This window comes from Hippoglossus hippoglossus, chromosome 16 (genome assembly GCF_009819705.1).
Source record: "Hippoglossus hippoglossus isolate fHipHip1 chromosome 16, fHipHip1.pri, whole genome shotgun sequence".
NCBI lineage: Eukaryota > Metazoa > Chordata > Actinopteri > Pleuronectiformes > Pleuronectidae > Hippoglossus > Hippoglossus hippoglossus.
This window is the reverse complement of record NC_047166.1, coordinates 3,984,583-4,002,996: the sequence shown is the minus strand read 5'-3', so window position 1 is coordinate 4,002,996 and position 18,414 is coordinate 3,984,583. Positions and strand designations below refer to the sequence as shown.

Genomic DNA, 18,414 nt, shown 5'->3' with positions numbered 1-18,414 from the left:
TCTACCTCTGTGAAGGAGGTTATGTTTTCACCTCTGTTTGTTTGTTGTCAGTATGATTACACAAAACCTCCAGAGCGAATTTCCCCAAAACTTGGAGGAAGGACGACACATGGGCCAAGAAAGAACCCATAAAAGTTTGGATCTGAACAAAGGTCGGGGAATATTTTGTAAAGACCAATTTAAACCAACTTCCTAGGGAATAATGCATGAATATTGATTTTTAAAAATCAGTCATATTTAGGGGACTGATAAATAGTGTGTAAAATTTGCTGCAGCTTGATTTTATTTTAATAGGACTGTTAAGTCTTGGTGGAGGTCTGCGCTCTGCTGAGTTCTATTGTAGTTCTATATTTTCTGGCATAATTATTAAAAATGGATTTTTAAAAAATCAGCCTATTAATTAGTAGGTTATACAAATTGTTATTTGTTTCTCTATTTTAATTCTCAAATTAATAAACATAACGTGTCTCAGTCAGGTGTTGGGTCACTGTGTTCTTCCAGAAGCGTTTCAGTGAATCTTGGTAATGAGTCTAAGTCTCTGCAGGAGAGATGAAATCTATTCTTTCCAAATTCTTCCCTGATTTGGTGATTTGATGATGGTGTTGGAGAGCGCTGCCTGATATTTAGGTGTAAAACATCTCACAGTTTCATAGAGATGTGGAGACAGCAATCAATCTATCTATCAAATTTTATTTGTATAGCCCATTTTCACAAATCACAGTTTGTCTCATAACACGGTGCAACATCCTCTGTGCAGCACTTTCTCCACTTTTCAGATTTTTCCTTTTATTTGTCTCTTGTCTTTATTCAACTAAATTACTCTTTTTTCCATCCCTCTAACTTTCTTTCATAGTTTTAGTTTGAAGACATTGATTTTTTTTTATTCCCTTGCATAAAACATAATGAATAGCATGACTGTAAACAACCAATCAAATTGCACCTCAGTCAGGGGCTCGTGCTGTGATTATCACCTTTGCTCTATAGGTGGCAGCAGTGAGTCGTGTTAGAATCTCAGCCACACGATCCTCTGCAGTGTTGTCGAGGTTGTCATTGAATCACAGGCCTTGATTGGCCTGTGTTGTAAGGAAGTTCCATCAGAATGTGAAATGTCTGGGAGGAACGAGACACCTGCTCGTGCAACATGGAGCGGAGCCTGATCCTGCTGCTGCTGGTCTGTTCTCCTAAAGCCGGTCAAGGTACGTTTTTTGCAGAAACCCATTAATGTCAGGAGGCATCTGGAGTTTTGTATTCAGGTGCACAAGTCAGATACAAATGAAGAATACTGAGGAAGATACATTCACTAGAGTGTGGTTGCAGTATTTTATGGAGAAGCAGGTATTTTGTTCACCTGCTTGTGTTTCGACTGGACCCAGAAACACCACAGTCAAACCCTTTGGATGGTGTCTGGTGTCTGAGGCCTCAGTTCAGCTCGAGCACAGACACCACATCTGCTCTCTGGACTCAAACAACCTGACTTGTCTTTGTCCTGGAGGTAAACACTTGCTTCGCTTTTTTGAACTTCTGCGACAGAGACGTGGAGGGAAACGATCAGTACGATATCGAATATGACGGTGATCAGCTCCTCTACATCAACCCCTTCACCTATCAGCCAGTTCAACGCCTCCCAGAGTTTGCAGAGCAGTGGACCCCTGATCCTGGACTGGACAAGGACGCATACGTGTCCCTGGGTACCTGCAAGTACGACCTCCCACGTGCTGCAAAGGGAGAGAAATATCCCACATTGGCCATAGGTGAGAGGAACGTTTCTCCTTATTGGACTTTGTTTAGTTTTTACTGATAATATGGAATCTGTGAGCTTCAGAGTTATTCACTTTTAAAAGTTTAACTTAAACAGTGGGAAAACAATCACACTGATCTTTTTATTTCAGTTGAAATAACAATACAACAACATAAAAGTATTTAAGTTTTAAGTGATATATGACATTTTTAGATGGTTTATACCAATGAAACAATGCGTAAGCAGCATTTTACTGTTTTTGCTGCTCGAGGTGAAGCCGGTTTATACAGAGTCGGCCCCTTCCAAGGGTAAGAAGATAAATCTGAGCGCTTATGAAACGATTAATGGGAGGCAAAAGAAAAATAGAATACATTTCAGCTAAACATATTTATATTCATACTTTTTATTCATGTTTTCTGGACTAATCTCACTTTAGTTTCAAAAGAATATTGGCTACTTGGACTTTTCTAGCCCTCGAACAGCAGATTAAATGAAACCATGTGACTAGTTTAGAGTGGAAATCCCGTTTTGGTACAACTGAAGATATCTGAACGTGACGAGAGGCTCCACCTCCGCTGCTTCGTCCTTTTCCACCTCACAAGCTCTCATGAGGTTTTTTTTAACTTTCCCCCAAGGAGGTAATGTGGTCATCTGCTTTTGTTTGATTGGTATTTGTCAGGATTCCTAGATAACTGATCACCGGGACATTTTGTGGAGGGGTGGGTTTGTTTGATTGCAAGATTACGCAGAAATCCCTGCACAGATTTAAAAGGATGTGATACGGGTCAGGAAAGAACCGATTAAAGTTTGGTGTGGATCCGGATCAGGGGGCAGATCCAGGGCCTTGTTCTACTGAGAGCCATTAAATATTGTTATGTAAAAGGGATTTGTAGAGAAGACTATAAGTGGGAATACCCAGGACGTGAGTAAATGTATTTAGTTACTTTCAGACGATCCCTGTCTGAGTATCTGATGATGCAAATACTTAATATATGCCTTCATCTTTCCAAAAGTGAATTATGATTGTCGGCTACTACCAAGAACAAAAGTCAATCAAGCTACTGATGAGATGTAACGGGAGAAGTAAGCGGTGTTATTAAGCACAAGGTAATGAGAGGAGTGTTCACGGGTGTTTTCTTAAGAGATGAACAGGTACAAGCAGAGGAAATCCATGGGAGCTGTAATTAACCTCTGTGGGTATATAATCACACTTGTATTGTCGGTGCAGGGTAATTGTTTATTGTGTAACCCTCCCTTTAATTAGCACGAGCGCCGTGATACTGGGATGTGTGTGTCTGTGTGTGTGTGTGTGTCTGTGAATCTTCCTCTGGTTTAGCTGTGAATTACACTTAAAGTATCTTTGTGTTCCGACCCATATTATTTAAGGTCATCAAACACGATCAATCGATTGTAACTAAAGATGGACGACGCAGAAATAAAGCTGAAACATCCAGAATAAGGGCGCTGCCATCTTGCGCTGATGACGTAATTTGGAGACAGAGAAACACGCTACTTTGACGTCTTTTGTTTGGTCAGTGTCCCAAAAACATAACCTCATCCAAAACAACAGAAAAGACTCAAATTCTAAACTTTGCTATGTAACCGAAAGGGACCTAAGTGGTTTGAGAGGTTGAGGAAAGGCAAGTTCATTTCTTTTTATTGTCAATTTATTGCAGCATCTTTCAAACGCTGCATTAATTCAAAGTTTAATGGCCCCCAAAAAACCCAAAATAAATGCATTAGAATATCTAAAAACAGCTACGTGAAAAATTAAAGCCACTTGGAAGTGAATGAAAGAGTCGAGGACCCGCTGCTTCCTCTGGGCCTCAGCTCCACAGGCCCCAACGCTGGCCTGGATGCCAATAACAGAGAATCTTTAAAGCGGCATGAGATTTCCACCCAGCTCGTAATTGTTTGTTAGTGGTTCAGACACTTATTCAGGCAGTGAAACAAGAGGTTGATAGAGTGGGGGGGGGGGGGGGGGGGGGGGGTAATGATAATGATAACTAGAAAATTCCTCCTGCCGAGAAATTTCGAATGGGTGCCTTGCTTGCTGCCGGCTCCACAGAGACTCTTTTTTTTTGGGGGAAGAGAGAGAGAGACACAGACTGGCTGCTTTAAGAGAGAGAGACAGACTGTGCCAATTTGTGAGAGAGAGAGAGAGAGAGAGAGAGAGAGAGAGAGAGAGAGAGAGAGACCCAGAGACCCAGAGAGAGAGAGAGAGAGAGAGAGAGACCCAGAGAGAGAGAGAGAGAGAGACCAAGAGAGAGAGAGAGAGAGAGAGAGACCCAGAGACCCAGAGAGAGAGAGAGAGAGAGAGAGAGAGACCAAGAGAGAGAGAGAGAGAGAGAGAGAGAGAGAGAGAGAGAGACCGAGAGAGAGAGAGACCCAAAGAGAGAGAGAGAGAGAGAGAGACCCAAAGAGAGAGAGAGAGAGAGAGAGAGAGACCCAGAGAGAGAGAGAGAGAGAGAGAGAGACCCAGAGAGAGAGAGAGAGAGAGAGAGAGCTGGCTGGTTTAAGAGAGAGAGACAGACTTCATCAGTAGGTGGCGCTATCACTAACACTGCATACACACTAATAGGTCTCTTCCGGTCAGGGCTCTGATCATGTGACAGAATTTTGGGGTTGATTGCTCACACTTCATTTTCACACCAGTAGGTGGCGCTATAACGATGAGTCAATATTGAAGTTGAGTGCAATTGGACATGTAAGAAAAAAATTCAGTGGGTTTTGAACTCACAACCAGTGGATCACTGAGTCAGCGTCTCAACCCACTGATCCAATCACAGCTTTGCTTCTAAAATGTTGACAGTTGTTTATTTAAAGAGTTCAAAAGTCCCCCTCTGAAAGGCAAAGACAAAAATCAATGGACTCGAACTCACCACCTCTGATTCACTGTCCCCCTTTGGCCCCCCTTTGGCCCCCCTTTGGCCCCCTTTCCCCCTTTGGCCCCTCCCTCTGCGTGTGTATCACACTAAGACTTCCAAGAACAACCAGATATCTTTTGTATCGGTGAGAGTTAAGAAATGGGGCCGTGGGAGCGATTTAGGATTTATTTTTCCGTTTTGCTCTTTCCAGAAATTTCGGTCAAAATTAACATGACACCCAATGGGAGTCTCTGCCGGAAATAATTCTGAGGTCGGAGAGATTTGAGCGTGGGGTTTTTGTGTTATGCTCCATGTCTAAAAATGTCACGTGAATCTGTTGAGTAGTTTCAAACAAACAAATTCAAATGAAAACATTACAAGGAGGGAAAAAAGATTTACTGGGTTCTTTCTTGACCCAAGTTTCATCCATCTGATCGTTTTTTGCACAATCCTGCTAACAAACACCCAAAGCAATGAAAACAGATCCTCCTCGGTGGATCGGAGCATCGTGCAGGAGCCTCACTCATGTTCCGTGATGTTGTAGCACAGTTTTGTGTTTTGTAGCTCGTCATGAGCACGTGAAGCAAATGAAGGGAAGCTGAAAGTATCTGTTCCTGTTTGTGCTCCTGCTCGTCAACAAAAGACATTAAAATGAAAGAGAACAAATCCGTCACATTCTTCCCTGTGTTTGTTTTATTAACCCTTCGTTGTGGCACGTTCTCAAAGTCACCATCTATTACCTCAGCACCGCTTCAAGCTGTTGTTGCTCCTGCAGCGACCGCCTGACACCAACGATCTGCAAACGCTGTTTGTCATCTCTGCCTGCTTCTGTTTTAATACTGTCACCGAATGCAGATGTTTTTAAAAGTGCCTCCGCTGGATTTGTTCTGCTCGGGCCTGAATCTAATTATATTCATAGTGATGGATGAGTCGCTGCCACATTTTAATATCTAAGTGCGTTGAGCTTCTGATGGATGCAGTTTAGATCCCGAACGCTGAAAATCCCAAATACGGCAGCTTGGATTTTACTGTATATATCCAGTGGTGTAGAAATAATTCATACCCTGGACTCTACAGGTGCATTGACCCAGCGACTGAGCTCAAATGACAGAGGAGAGAGATCAAATCCTGAATGGGGAATTACTTTTGAGAAGTGGCAGTGATTTGATCACCACAGTAACCGGAATGCCATCGCACTGGAAGAGAAACTAGGTTTCACCACATCCTACAAAACGTTTTAAGCTTGTAAACAAAAGAGTTTTGGTAAAACCTGAAAGACCAGTTCATGTTTAAAAGATGACGGGAGTTTATTTCCTGCAGAGTGTCGCAGTCTGTGCTGTTCTGCTCTGCACTGCAGCAACAGGTAGGTTTCTTCTTCTTCTTGTATTCAGTCTATTTCAGCCTTTATATATGTACATTTATATTATTTACAATAGTGCAATGCAATACCAAGTTCTTTTGCTATGCTGAAGACTTTCCTGTTTACCACAACCTTTTTTTCAAATCAAATAACAAATAATTTCTTATACTTCTTTTTTTACTTTACTTTATTACTTCCTTTGTGTATTTTTTGTATTCTCTTCAGAAGGTAGCTACGTGTTTCAGGGGATATGTGACTGCGAGTATGGAGACAACATCACCGACGTGGTTTTCTTGGTGAAAAACGTATTCAACATGAAGCTCAACACCTTGTACGACTCCCGGGTCGGGAAGTACGTGGGCTTTGGAGAATTTGGCATGAAAAACGCAAAACACTACAACACTCAGGATTAGAAAATGGCCTTGAGAAGAGTTCAAGTGGAAATTCTCTGCAGATACAATGCGAGGCTGTTCAGACGGAGCACGCTGGACAGAACAGGTACATTTCTGTGTTTTTATACTGAAGAAGGTTATTATGGGTCAAACTGTTTCACTTCCTTGGCTTCATTTGCTTCTAGGTCTCTCTCCCTGTGCTTTAATTTAATGGCTTAAATAAAAGTGACTCTGTCTTCTGCAGGTCATTTAGCTGCTAATGTTTTGCTCTGATCTTCTCCACACTCCAGTGCCGCCGGTTGTCAGGGTCCATCACACCGAGCCGGCTGACTACGGGGTGCGGACGATCCTCCACTGCAGCGTCTTGGGCTTCTACCCTCAGAAAGTGCAGGTGAGCTGGCTGAGGGACGGGGTGGAGGTCTCCAGCGACGTGTCGTCCACTGACGTCCTGGCCAACGAGGACTGGAGCTTCCAGGTCCACTCCTACCTGGAGCTGACGCCCAAGAGGGGGGAGAGGGTGAGCTGGGGTATATAGATATTTAAGTAAGTTATGGTGTAATTAACTATGCGTCCTAATATCTATCTATCTATCTATCTATTTATCTATCTATCTATCTATTTATCTATCTATCTATCTATTTATCTATCTATCTATCTATCTCGAGACCCGAGCCCGGATCGTCTCACCACTGCGATCTATCTGGTGAGGATCTGAGATTTCAAGTGTATTTTTATTTATTATTTTTTACCAGCAAACATAGTGTACGAAGAAGTTGGTCGAAGGGGATTGGATCCTCCAGACGGTTGAAAGCCGTACATTTTTAACCAAGGTTTAGAAGAAACCTGGAAGGTAGACTGACGAGGTACCTTAAAGAGTTTGTTAAGAGCACAACCACAGAAAAGGACATAATACTGAATTGTATTTGCATTGTTGAAACAAGACTCCAAAAGCACAGAGAACTGTAGAGAACTTCTTTAAGGCACAATGATTCATGTTCAGATAAAGGCAGGATATTTGAATGTGTATTAAATAAATACAAAAATAAAAAAGAGATAAATTGAGAAATTACCAGAGACCAAGTAAGTAAAAGGAAATTACTATTGGTTATATTATATTGGGGATATTACAATATTTTGAGGATATTAATATTACTGAGTTTCCTATTTTGTACCTGACGAAAGCGTTTTGGAGATTGATTAAAGACTTAAGGTAACTAAAACTTAACATAATTTTTTTTAAATATGGGTAAAAGTAACAGTAAAGAAAAATTTGATGATTTGGGTAATGGAACTGATCTGAGTAGTCCTAATATGAACTTCATGCAAAGGAACTATGGTGACACAGCACTAAGCCAGGTACAAGTGTGGATGAAAGAATGTGGGTTTCCAGAGGGGGGGAGTTTTAGCATAAGACAGCTAAAACAGCTGAGATTAAAGCTAGAGGAGAAAGAAAAAATAAGTCAGGCCAGAAAAGGAAAACATACATTTCAGGCAGAGTGGAAGGGATATGGAATGTGGTTAGAAGAAGCGCAACGTAGGGACAAAAAACAAACATTTGTAAGGACAGATAACCCCTCACAAGTGTCTCAGTGTTTCAAAATGCAGGATTCCGACCTTGACTCTGTCCCGCCAAGAAGACAACAACAAACAAAACAACTGTGTAGTAACAATAACCAAAGTTTGTTTCCCCAGGCCAGATTTACAGGAAACACCGTTGCAGAATCCAGACTTTGAACTGTTTGTGGATGGATAAGCATCTCGCAATTCAGACACAGGAGCAAATCAAGTTGGTTTCTCTGTGGTAACAGCACATGATACATTGATTGCATGACCTCTCCCTGCTTCTCTGTCTGCACAAGCAGCAGAGCTCACTGCTCTCATTGAAGCATGCAAATTGGCTAAGGGGGAAAGGGTTAATATCTACACTGACAGTAGATATGCTTGTGGTGTAGTACATGATTTTGGCACGATTTGGAAACACAGAGAATTCCTTACATCATCAGGCAAACCAATTGCACATCATGCTCTAGTGTCTCAGATGCTTGATGCTGTCCTCCTCCCCGAACAGGTTGCAGTATGTAAATGTGATGCTCACACTTCTAATAATGACCCAGTATCACAAGGAAATGCCGGAGCGGATGCAGCAGCGAAAGCAGCTGCTCGCCAGCCACTACCTGCTTCACACATTCTCTTTCAGGTCGACTCAACCACCCCCACGGCTCACTCACAGCAACTCCAACTAACAGGACCGTACCAGAACCTGCTAACAACACGCACAGCAGTAGAGATCGCTGAATTGACAATGTGGATTCCAGTCACTGAAGAGAGTTCCAGGAACAGACCATCCACCCACTGTACACACACCGAATACAGCCAGGCCTGTGTGGCCTGAGAGGAACTGAACTCTGTTTATGACCTGAATACTGCCAGACCCTTTTGCCACTTATTTACCCTCCAAAGAACGGAATGTACACTACCGTTCAAAAGTTTGGGGTCACCCAGACAATTTCGTGTTTTCCATGAAAACTCACACTTTTATTTATCAAATGAGTTGCAAAATGAATAGAAAATATAGTCAAGACATTGACAAGGTTAGAAATAATGATTTTTATTTGAAATATTAATTTTGTTCTTCAAACTTTGCTTTCGTCAAAGAATGCTCCATTTGCAGCAGTTACAGCATTGCAGACCTTTGGCATTCTAGCTGTTAATTTGTTGAGGTAATCTGTAGAAATGTCCCCCCCCCCCCGCTTCCTGAAGCCCCTCCCACAAGTTGGATTGGCTTGATGGGCACTTCTTGCGTACCATACGGTCAAGCTGCTCCCACAACAGCTCAATGGGGTTGAGATCTGGTGACTGCGCTGGCCACTCCATTACAGACAGCATACCAGCTGCCTGCTTCTTCCCTAAATAGTTCTTGCATAATGTGGAGGTGTGCTTTGGGTCATTGTCCTGTTGTAGGAGGAAATTGGCTCCAATCAAGCGCTGTCCACAGGGTATGGCATGGCGTTGCAAAATGGAGTGATAGCCTTCCTTATTTAAAATCCCTTTTACCTTGTACAAATCTCCCACTTTACCAGCACCAAAGCAGCCCCAGACCATCACATTACCTCCACCATGCTTGACAGATGGCGTCAGGCACTCTTCCAGCATCTTCTCACCTGTTCTGCGTCTCACAAATGTTCTTCTGTGTGATCCAAACACCTCAAACTTTGATTCGTCTGTCCATAACACTTTTTTCCAATCTTCCTCTGTCCAATGTCTGTGTTCTTTTGCCCATATCAATCTTTTCTTTTTATTGGCCAGTCTCAGATATGGCTTTTTCTTTGCCACTCTGCCTAGAAGGCCAGCATCCCGGAGTCGCCTCTTCACTGTAGACGTTGACACTGGCGTTTTGCGGGTACCATTTAAAGAAGCTGCCAGTTGAGGACCTGTGAGGCGTCTATTTCTCAAACTAGAGACTCTAATATACTTGTCTTCTTGCTGAGTTGTGCACCGGGGCCTCCCACTTCTCTTTCTACTCTGGTTAGAGCCCGTTTGTGCTGTTCTCTGAAGGGAGTAGTACACACCGTTGTAGGAAATTTTCAGTTTCTTCGCAATTTCTCGCATGGAATAGCCTTCATTTCTAAGAACAAGAATAGACTGGCGAGTTTCACATGAAAGTTCTCTTCTTCTGGCCATTTTGAGAGTATAATCGAACCCACAAATGTGATGCTCCAGATACTCAACTAGCTCAAAGGAAGGCCAGTTTTATAGCTTCTCTCACCAGCAAAACAGTTTTCAGCTGTGCTAACATCATTGCACAAGGGTTTTCAAGGGTTTTCTAATCATCCATTAGTCTTCTAAGGCGATTAGCAAACACAATGTACCATTAGAACACTGGAGTGATAGTTGCTGGAAATGGGCCTCTATACACCTATGTAGAGATTTCATTAAAAACCAGACGTTTCCACCTAGAATAGTCATTTACCACATTAACAATGTATAGAGTGTATTTCTGATTAATTTAATGTTATCTTCATTGAAAAAAACAGTGCTTTTCTTTGAAAAATAAGGAAATTTCTAAGTGACCCCAAACTTTTGAACGGTAGTGTATATGTCTGCTTATCTCCTTAGGAAACACATGTAAATCAGTTGTTTGTGTTTAGATTCCTCTCTCTCCTGCGCCTACAGAACCAGTCTGGATTGGTTCAGAGAGACAGCCCTCAGTTCTCCTAAGATCCTTGTATTTGGCTGTTCTCCATCTTCACTCTGAGATCCTTGTGACTCTCTGTGTTGATCCTTTCTGCAGAAAGCCCCTATTAAAATACACGTGGATAACTTTGGTGTTTCCAGCCTCTTGTATTTCCAGATTTCCATCACACTATCTATCAATGCTTTGAGGGGATCATGTGGGGGCTAGAAATAATACACACAATGACAATGTTACACTATGTTATAATTATGGTTTCCTTTCATTGAACTGTGGCTGACATTAAGATTCCACGTTAGCTCCAGGTTGGAAGATATTAGGATGAGCCCAGTGTGACACAACTGGCTGTGATGGGGATGTGTCGGGTGCACGTCCTCATGGAGTCGCTGTCGGTTTAGCCTCGGGCTTATTGTGTCTTCCCCCCGGCTGCGTTTTATGGTAAACGTTTAATTCCAGTTCTCGGATGCTGGCAAACATAAGTGGTCAGGAAGCGACAGAGGTTCGGTTCAAGTTGAGGTTAAACATATCGACGGGGAAACAGAATCTACCCCTGAGCGTTTGGAATCTGACGCCAGCGAGATTTCTATTGAAATTCCAAACCTGCTGTTCTCCCCATGTCCAGCAGTCGTCCCTGAGGTATTCCTGTGTTTCCACATCGCCTGATCTCCACACACACCTGCTCACCTGCTTCAGATTCCCTCATTAGTCTTTACACCATCATCCAGCACCGACTCCTCGCCAGCTTGTCTATTGTGTCCCTGTAGCCTCAGCGTTCCAGCTGCCGCTCTTGTACACACGGCTGCTTATTCTCCAGCCTGGGTTTTGTCTCCGTGCTCCCATTTTGAATGTGTTTGCCTTTGTTTTCGCGCAAGAATCGAGCTCAATTTACCGTCGCTGCTTTCTCCTCCCGTCTCCTGCTTTTCAGTCCAAACATGCCAGAGCCGCTACCTCCTCCGTCGTGAGTGACGGCAGAAGCAACAGTGGCGACGAACAATGGTTCGGTTTGTCGGCTGCTGTTGACGTGTGAGGTTTGTGAATCTGAGGAGCGGTGACAGGAGGAGAAAGAAGACGCACGACGAAGAGGAAAATGTGATGGAGAGAATCTGAAGGTGTCTGCAGGGGCCCCCGAGCTGAGAAGGGCTAGAACGTGTGTGTTTGTGCGTCTGGGGTGGTGGTGGAGTTCTGCTCTTAAACACTACTACGTTACGATTATTTATACCCAGTTTGCAGTCTACCCTGTTAATAATTTCGATTATGAAAGAATCATTGAAAGATTGGAGTGATTTGTGGTTTAGTTTTGAGTTTCTTCAGAGGGTTTGGTTCGATGCATAAAGTCCCTCAGGCCCCGTTTGTCCTTGGTGTCTGTTCTGGAAAAATGAAAAAGTTATATCTGATCTATAATCTGTGAGCAGGCACAGGTTTCACTGTCAGTTTGTCTCTCTCTCTTATAGACACCTTTGCTCTGGATCTGAAATGTGTGAAGTTGACAGTGGGGATCCTCGTCTTCTTCGTCGGCCTCTGTGCAGCTGCAGGTGGAGCAGTTTACTTCTGGTGGAGACGGAGGTTTGTGAAACCCGTCACTTTTCTGTTTGTGCAGAGTTCAGTGTTTAGTAAAGAGGACAGAGGGGGAAAGAAACCAGACTCTGAACAAGTTGTTTTTCATGAAACTTTCTTTGTCCTGTTTCAGGTTTGACTTCAGCCCAGTTGACAGACAAGGACAAACATCGTCATGTCTTTCAGAGTTTTAGTTTTTCTTCAACTGAGGAAAGTTGCAGTTGTGATGATGATGTCTTATTATCATATTGCCAATCATATGTGAAGCACTTTGAATTGCACTAATCTGCAGGAAAGGTTCTATGTAAATAAAGTTTGCACACAATTCTCCTGCCACCGCGTCTTCTCTGTTCTATGATTATTCTGGTTTAATCTCAGGTTTGTTTCTTCATGTAATCTCATTATCTCTGTATTATTTAAATTACCAGATTTTTGGGGTCTTGGTCCTGAAAGTGTTTTGATCCAGGTTCAATGTGTGCAGCACTTTGTAACTTGTTTATTTTGTCATTATCAAACTTCATCTTCTTATTATCAGTAAAAAATAATGAAATAAAATGAACGACCAATCGTCAGTGAGTCTCAGCTGTCAGCCATGACATCACTCTCCTGTTTTGATAGCTTTTAGAGGCCGTTCACCTCGAGTGACTTTCACTTCTTATCTGAAGGTAAAGTTTATCTCTGCATGTCCACGAAAAACAAATGAAGTGAACAAATGAAGTGTTCTCTTAATCTCTTTCCTGGCCCGGCTCGTTTCAATCTATGTATAGACTGTAATACATGTAATTTACGGGGGGTGTTGGGCCTTGGTGGAGAAATGTGCTCTGTGAGTGATATTCTCCTGTTGCTGTTGGACGATAACAATCCCTGAAAGGTTGATTTTAAGTGACCCATTGATTCTGAGCTCTCTGGAGATGTAGAAATGTTAAATCCACATCAGGTCCACTTCGCCTGCGTCTCTGTAAATGATTCACGCTGATACGAGTTGTCTGTTCCGCAATCAACACGTAAACTATATAAGAGCTTTTTGAGGCCGGACCCCCTCCAGTACTCGTTAGCTGGCTTTTCACGGTGAAACACCCACTCACTGCTGTCGACATGGCGAGTCTGCTCGGCGCCGTGGCCATGCTGGCCGTGTTGTTTGTGGGGTTGAGCGAGGAGAGATCCGCTGGGTCCAGCCGGTCGTACACATCTGTGCTGACTGTGCCAAACGGAGAGCGGTTTGGAACATGGATGTGGCCCGAGATGTGTCCTGACCAGTACTTTGCTGTTGGCTTCAGTATCAGGGTAAAGACACTGATTTCTAACATTTATCACAGTTATTTTTTATTTAACTTAAACCTACTGAGGCAAATAAAGTAACTTTCCATTGCTTAGTCCAATACTACCTTTTGCTTTCCAGGAAGTACACTGGCTGAAAAGCCTTTATCTCATTGGACATTCTGCTAGTCCATAATTCATGTATTCTACATTTTAAATTCTTCATCGCTTTTGCCAAATCATGACTTATATATATATAATTATTGATTTAGTTATTCAACAAATTTTGACCTTAAATGTAGAACTGAAGTTTTGTTTGTGTTTTAATCATTTTTGTGACTTTTGTTTTTCTTATCCTGAAGGTAAAATAGGAAACTTTTAAAATACATCAGAGTTTCGACCGTACAGCTTTTCATTCCTCACGTTGTTTCACAAAGTCACATGAAGTAATGGAATTGTCCCTCTGACTCAAACTGGCTGTGAAGAGACACCTTAATTTGTATTATTCCAACATAATGGGACAAAAATCAATGAAATAAGTAAATGAAAAAAGGTAAAAGTTTGTTTTATTGTCCTGCAGCTCAGAGAACATTTATACTGGGAAACTGTGTTTGCAGTCATGAGGATCAACTGGTTCCTAACGAATGATCATAAGAATCCTGATTATGTACAGAGAACAATTTACAACAACCAGAGATGCATTTACTTCTTGTTGTACCAGATACTAAGCTGCTCTTCACCTGCTGTGACCTGTTACATCACGTGCGCTTGTTGCTGGTGCAGCAATTAAACAAAAGAAAAACTGATTTAATCCGATCTGCTTCTGGGAACTGAACTCTGTTTCCTCAGGTGGAGTCCAGCCAGGGCAATGGCGACGACACGGCCTTGAACGGCATCCGCCTCATCTGCGGCAAAGACGGGGAGCTGAACTTCATGTACACTGCGCAGTCTCACCCTGGCTTGTAGGTGTTCCGCACTGGTACCAGTCTCCAATCAGGCACCTTTCATAAACTGGACAACAAATAAATCCAGTATCAAAATGTGTTAACGCTTTGAAGATCAGTTATACACTGTGTGTATTTTAATCATCAAATCTGCAGTTTGTTGTAATAATACTTTTCTTAAATAATAGTGATTTGTATTTGTATGTATATAAGTTACAAAATCCATCTAATTAAAGTAAAGAAAATTATATAAAACCAAACATTGGTGCTGATAATAATGATCATAAAAAAGAGAAGTGATTTACAAAGATGTTACTGATTCCGAGAAATGATGATAACCAGACAAATTATTAGAAAACTCTACATAGAACCAATTAAATTTGCCTTTTCACAGGGATTAGTTGTGAAATGTATAAAAACTCATGTGACCCAGATGTAAATTCACTTGATTTTCAGTTGTAGCATGAAACAAACATTATGTAAACTGCTCTGTGACATTATCACATGGGACAGCTGTATTTTAAAGTAATTAAAATACAGCTGTCCCTGTGTGGAGAGCTGGTATTTAGCAGCAGGGAATCTGATGTTGGACAGAAATGAACTTATCAGTAGAAACTCTTTATTTCTTTGAGTCACTGAGGTGGTTTTTATCAATGTCTTTAATTATTCAGCTGGTCAGATCTGGTCTGTCTCAGTGGAACCGACCTGTCTGTCCTGTGAAGGTTAAATAAGGATAAGAAGCAGCAGGAAGCTGGAGACAGTTTCCACATCATGGAAATCAAAACATTCTTTCTTCCAGGATTTCGAGTTCAGGGTTCAGATGTTGAAACGTCTCGACTTCGTGTTTCCAAACCAAACCTTGGCTCAGATTTGATTCACTCTGCTGTGTTTCCTGCTCTCGTCTCCAGCTGGGGCGAGTGGTCCCACCCTCAGTACTGCCCCAGTGGCGTGCTCACCTCTTTCCAGCTCCGCGTGGAGGCCCATCGGGGCAACATCGACGACACCACCGCCAACAACATCAAGTTCCGCTGCAGCAGCAACCCCACGCTGGAGGGCACCGGCATGGGCTGGGGGGAGTACGGCTCCTGGAGCCCGACTTGTGGCAACGGAGGGATCTGTGGCATCGAGACCAAGATAGAGGGACAACAGGGTGACGGGGACGACACCGCCCTCAACGACGTGCGCTTCCGTTGCTGTGCCAGAGCCTAGCAGGTAATTAAATTAAAGCCCAGAAAGAGCTGAGAGACTCAAAGTAATTACCTCTGCCAATGTTATAAAACTTGGAAATGGGATTGAGATAAAAGCACAGTTTGGTTTAACAGTTGAAGGACGTTTGTGACATTATTGAAATGTTGTTTTGTTCATAATCCTGTGACTCTGTTCTTTGCAGTTTCTGAATTTGTGCTTTATGGTTTTTTTTATCGACAGTGATTGACAGATGAGCAGCTCGGTCCGCCCCTCCTCCGTCACCCTGAATTAAACAATGACAAATAATAAAGTGCTCATTTGAATCGCTGCTGTTTCTGTGACGTTTTTTCTCAGAACTTCAAGTCTCTGATTAGGTTTCATTTCCTTTTTTTAAAAACACAAACACTGAGATCAGAGTTCAGCCGACAACTAAGTGACAGTTATTAATATTTGGCTTTCAAGAGAAAGTTTCAAGCGTCGGCTTCGGCAGCAAAGACAAAAAGATGAAGGAGCCATTTTTACATCGTGTCGTCGCCTCCTCACCTCATCAGCACGAGAGCGGCGTGTTTTCACTTCCTGTCTGATGAACCAATGAGCTCACGGTAAAGTCAGATTAAGCTGGAGGCGCTGACACGGGCGTTTCCCACAATTCCTGCTGGAACCGAGGTAATTAGGAAATGACGAGAGGGGGTATTAATTAATTTACAGTTTAAGGCCTGACAAAGTTTGATAAGACACCGATTGGCACACACAGAGGTAATTGTGTTAATTAATCGCTGAGCAGTTAATCTGCCGGCGGAGTGTGTGCGGCGGGTCGACGTGATGTTATCAAACTCTGCCTTAATGGTTTTCAGATGATTTTGCAAGTCGAGGCAAAGCGATTAGAGTTTAACACACACAACCGCAGAGTTTCTCTCCGCTCCGGTAACAAATACACTCAGCTGACCTCTTATCTGGGCTCAGGGTGTTTTTACTGGGGTTTGAAGCTCAAGTGCACTTGTTGGTCTGCCTGGATTACGGATACACTCATCAGCAGGAGGAGGATTTAACAAGGAAAACAGCCAAGTGACGAGTGGACGCAGATTCAATAAGAAACATAACCAGGAGTCAGGTCGTGCAGGATTTTAAAGGTCATCAATAACATCTTCAAAACACTAAAACTGACTAATTATGATCAATTGCACTGGTGTTCCATTGATTGTGATCTAATTCTAATGGTCTACTAATCATTCCTGTGCTGGAAACCATCAGGAACAATCTGAATCCTGTTTATTTCCCCACTAGATGGCAGTGCTGTAACAAGTGGAGCTGCCCATCATCTCTCTAAAAACCTGTGACTTGTATGACTCCACACATGAAAATATAGAATAATGATTTCATGGAGGCAGTGAACTCTCCATCAATCAGTCCGGGCGATGTTGAACATCTGGCGCAACCACGCGGCTCCAGCAGAGAGACGCCCTCTGGGCACAAAGGCCCGAGTTCTGCACCGACTCGATCTGGACACTGTACCACGTCCTGTGACAGCAGAGTAAGTTCATTATTCAGAACACGCCGCCGTCAGCGAGTCGTTGTGCAGAAACACGTTCACTATGTGGGAACCCTCAGGGATGTGAAGCCCCGGGTCACAAGTTTAATTTCCAAACCACAGGCTCAATGTGTTTCTGACCAGCTTAGCGGCTCGCCGGGGCCCAGTCCGCCCGAAGAGCCATTAACGCCTCCTGTAGTGAACAGAATGGATGTGGCGTTCGTGGTCTCGCCCTCCTGTTAATGACCCCCCCCGGCTCCCCTGGGCTCGGAGCTCATGACTTATAGATCACAGCAGCTGTGTCGGCTCAACTGTAAATATAGTTCAGCTCGTAAACACCGTGAGGGTTATGGTGTTTATGTGAAATATTTGAGGGACAGTTCTGGTGTGGAACGGCTTTGTTTTCGAGGTGAGGCTGAAACTAACGGTGTTGTTGTGGTAATAACAATAAAATTGATCCACGGTTCACACGGTAATGAAGGTAATAACCAGATGGAGCCGAATTTTTTTTTAAAGAAAATCGTTTCCCTGGGAGAAAATAGCGACTTTGGTCTGCGAGTCTCATTTCCCTGATGCATCAGGTTTGTGTTTGTGTTTTCATTGTGCTCAGTGGACTGAAGTCCTCATCTCGTCTGTCAGTTAGTTTATATAAGAGCAGCACTTTTATATAGACTGTCCTCATATAAACTAGTCTGGTTGGAGAATGGCTTCCTGGATTTCCTGAGGTAACCAAGGTTACAAGTAAGACTGAATTACTTGTTCTGGAGTTTTTCTGAGGTAACAAATAAATAAAAATGATGAACTGTCATTTACACACTCCTGATTATACATGAGATTACATTAGGGTCATGAATAATTTGTGCCTGTAAAACAAATAAATAAAAAACCTTTTGTGTTTGAAAAAACGTTTTGTAGCTGTAGGAATATTTTGGTTTTGTGTAAATATATTTGCAGCTGTAGGAATATTTAGTATATGTGTAAAAAAGTTGTAGAAATATTTTATACATAAGAAAAAATGTTTTGTAACAGAGGAAAAAAAGTTGTGTAGGTTTTTATAGCTGTAGAAATACTTTATTTACTGTAAAACAAATTCTAGATGTATAAATATTTTGCTTGGTTGCACAACATTTTTCAAACCTGTGAAATAATTTGTATCTGTAGAAATATTTTTACATGTATACAAACGTTTTGTAGTTGTACGGATATTTTATGCATATTAAAAAAAAAAGCATCAGTAGAAACATGTTTTAAAAAGTTATGTAGTAGTAGAAATATTTAATATATATGTAAAAAAGTGTCGTAGCTCAGAAATATTGTATACATCTGTAAAAGTTTCAAGTGACACTGAAGTTACAAACCTCGAGCTACAAGTACGAGTTTGTGACTTTTTCTTT

The 18,414-nt window shown here is 42.3% G+C and overlaps 2 protein-coding genes across 5 annotated transcripts; both read left to right on the top strand.

Annotated features, from left to right (window-relative positions):
• Positions 1–1,080: 1,080 nt before the first annotated feature.
• On the top strand, positions 1,081–12,335 carry LOC117776313 (SLA class II histocompatibility antigen, DQ haplotype C beta chain-like; the record flags this gene model as incomplete). The annotated part of the gene is given in 7 exon segments (XM_034610143.1): positions 1,081–1,176; positions 1,322–1,331; positions 6,194–6,463; positions 6,648–6,874; positions 11,222–11,507; positions 12,001–12,112; positions 12,237–12,335. Coding segments are annotated over 7 exon segments (1,062 nt in total), but the record flags the coding sequence as incomplete, so codon positions are not given.
• A 751-nt stretch (positions 12,336–13,086) lies between these two features.
• LOC117776288 (vitelline membrane outer layer protein 1 homolog) lies at positions 13,087–15,819 on the top strand. Of its 4 annotated transcripts, none has more exons than XM_034610110.1 (4): positions 13,087–13,387; positions 14,210–14,322; positions 15,213–15,516; positions 15,733–15,809. In XM_034610110.1, the coding sequence occupies exons 1-3, from the start codon at positions 13,199–13,201 to the stop codon at positions 15,511–15,513; spliced, it is 603 nt and encodes a 200-aa protein (XP_034466001.1). In that variant the 5' UTR covers positions 13,087–13,198; the 3' UTR covers positions 15,514–15,516; positions 15,733–15,809. The 4 variants fall into 4 exon arrangements, with proteins under 4 accessions (XP_034466001.1, XP_034466000.1, XP_034465998.1 ...); XM_034610109.1 differs by having other exon boundaries at positions 13,160–13,387; positions 15,751–15,819; XM_034610107.1 differs by having other exon boundaries at positions 13,160–13,387; positions 15,748–15,819.
• Positions 15,820–18,414: the final 2,595 nt, after the last annotated feature.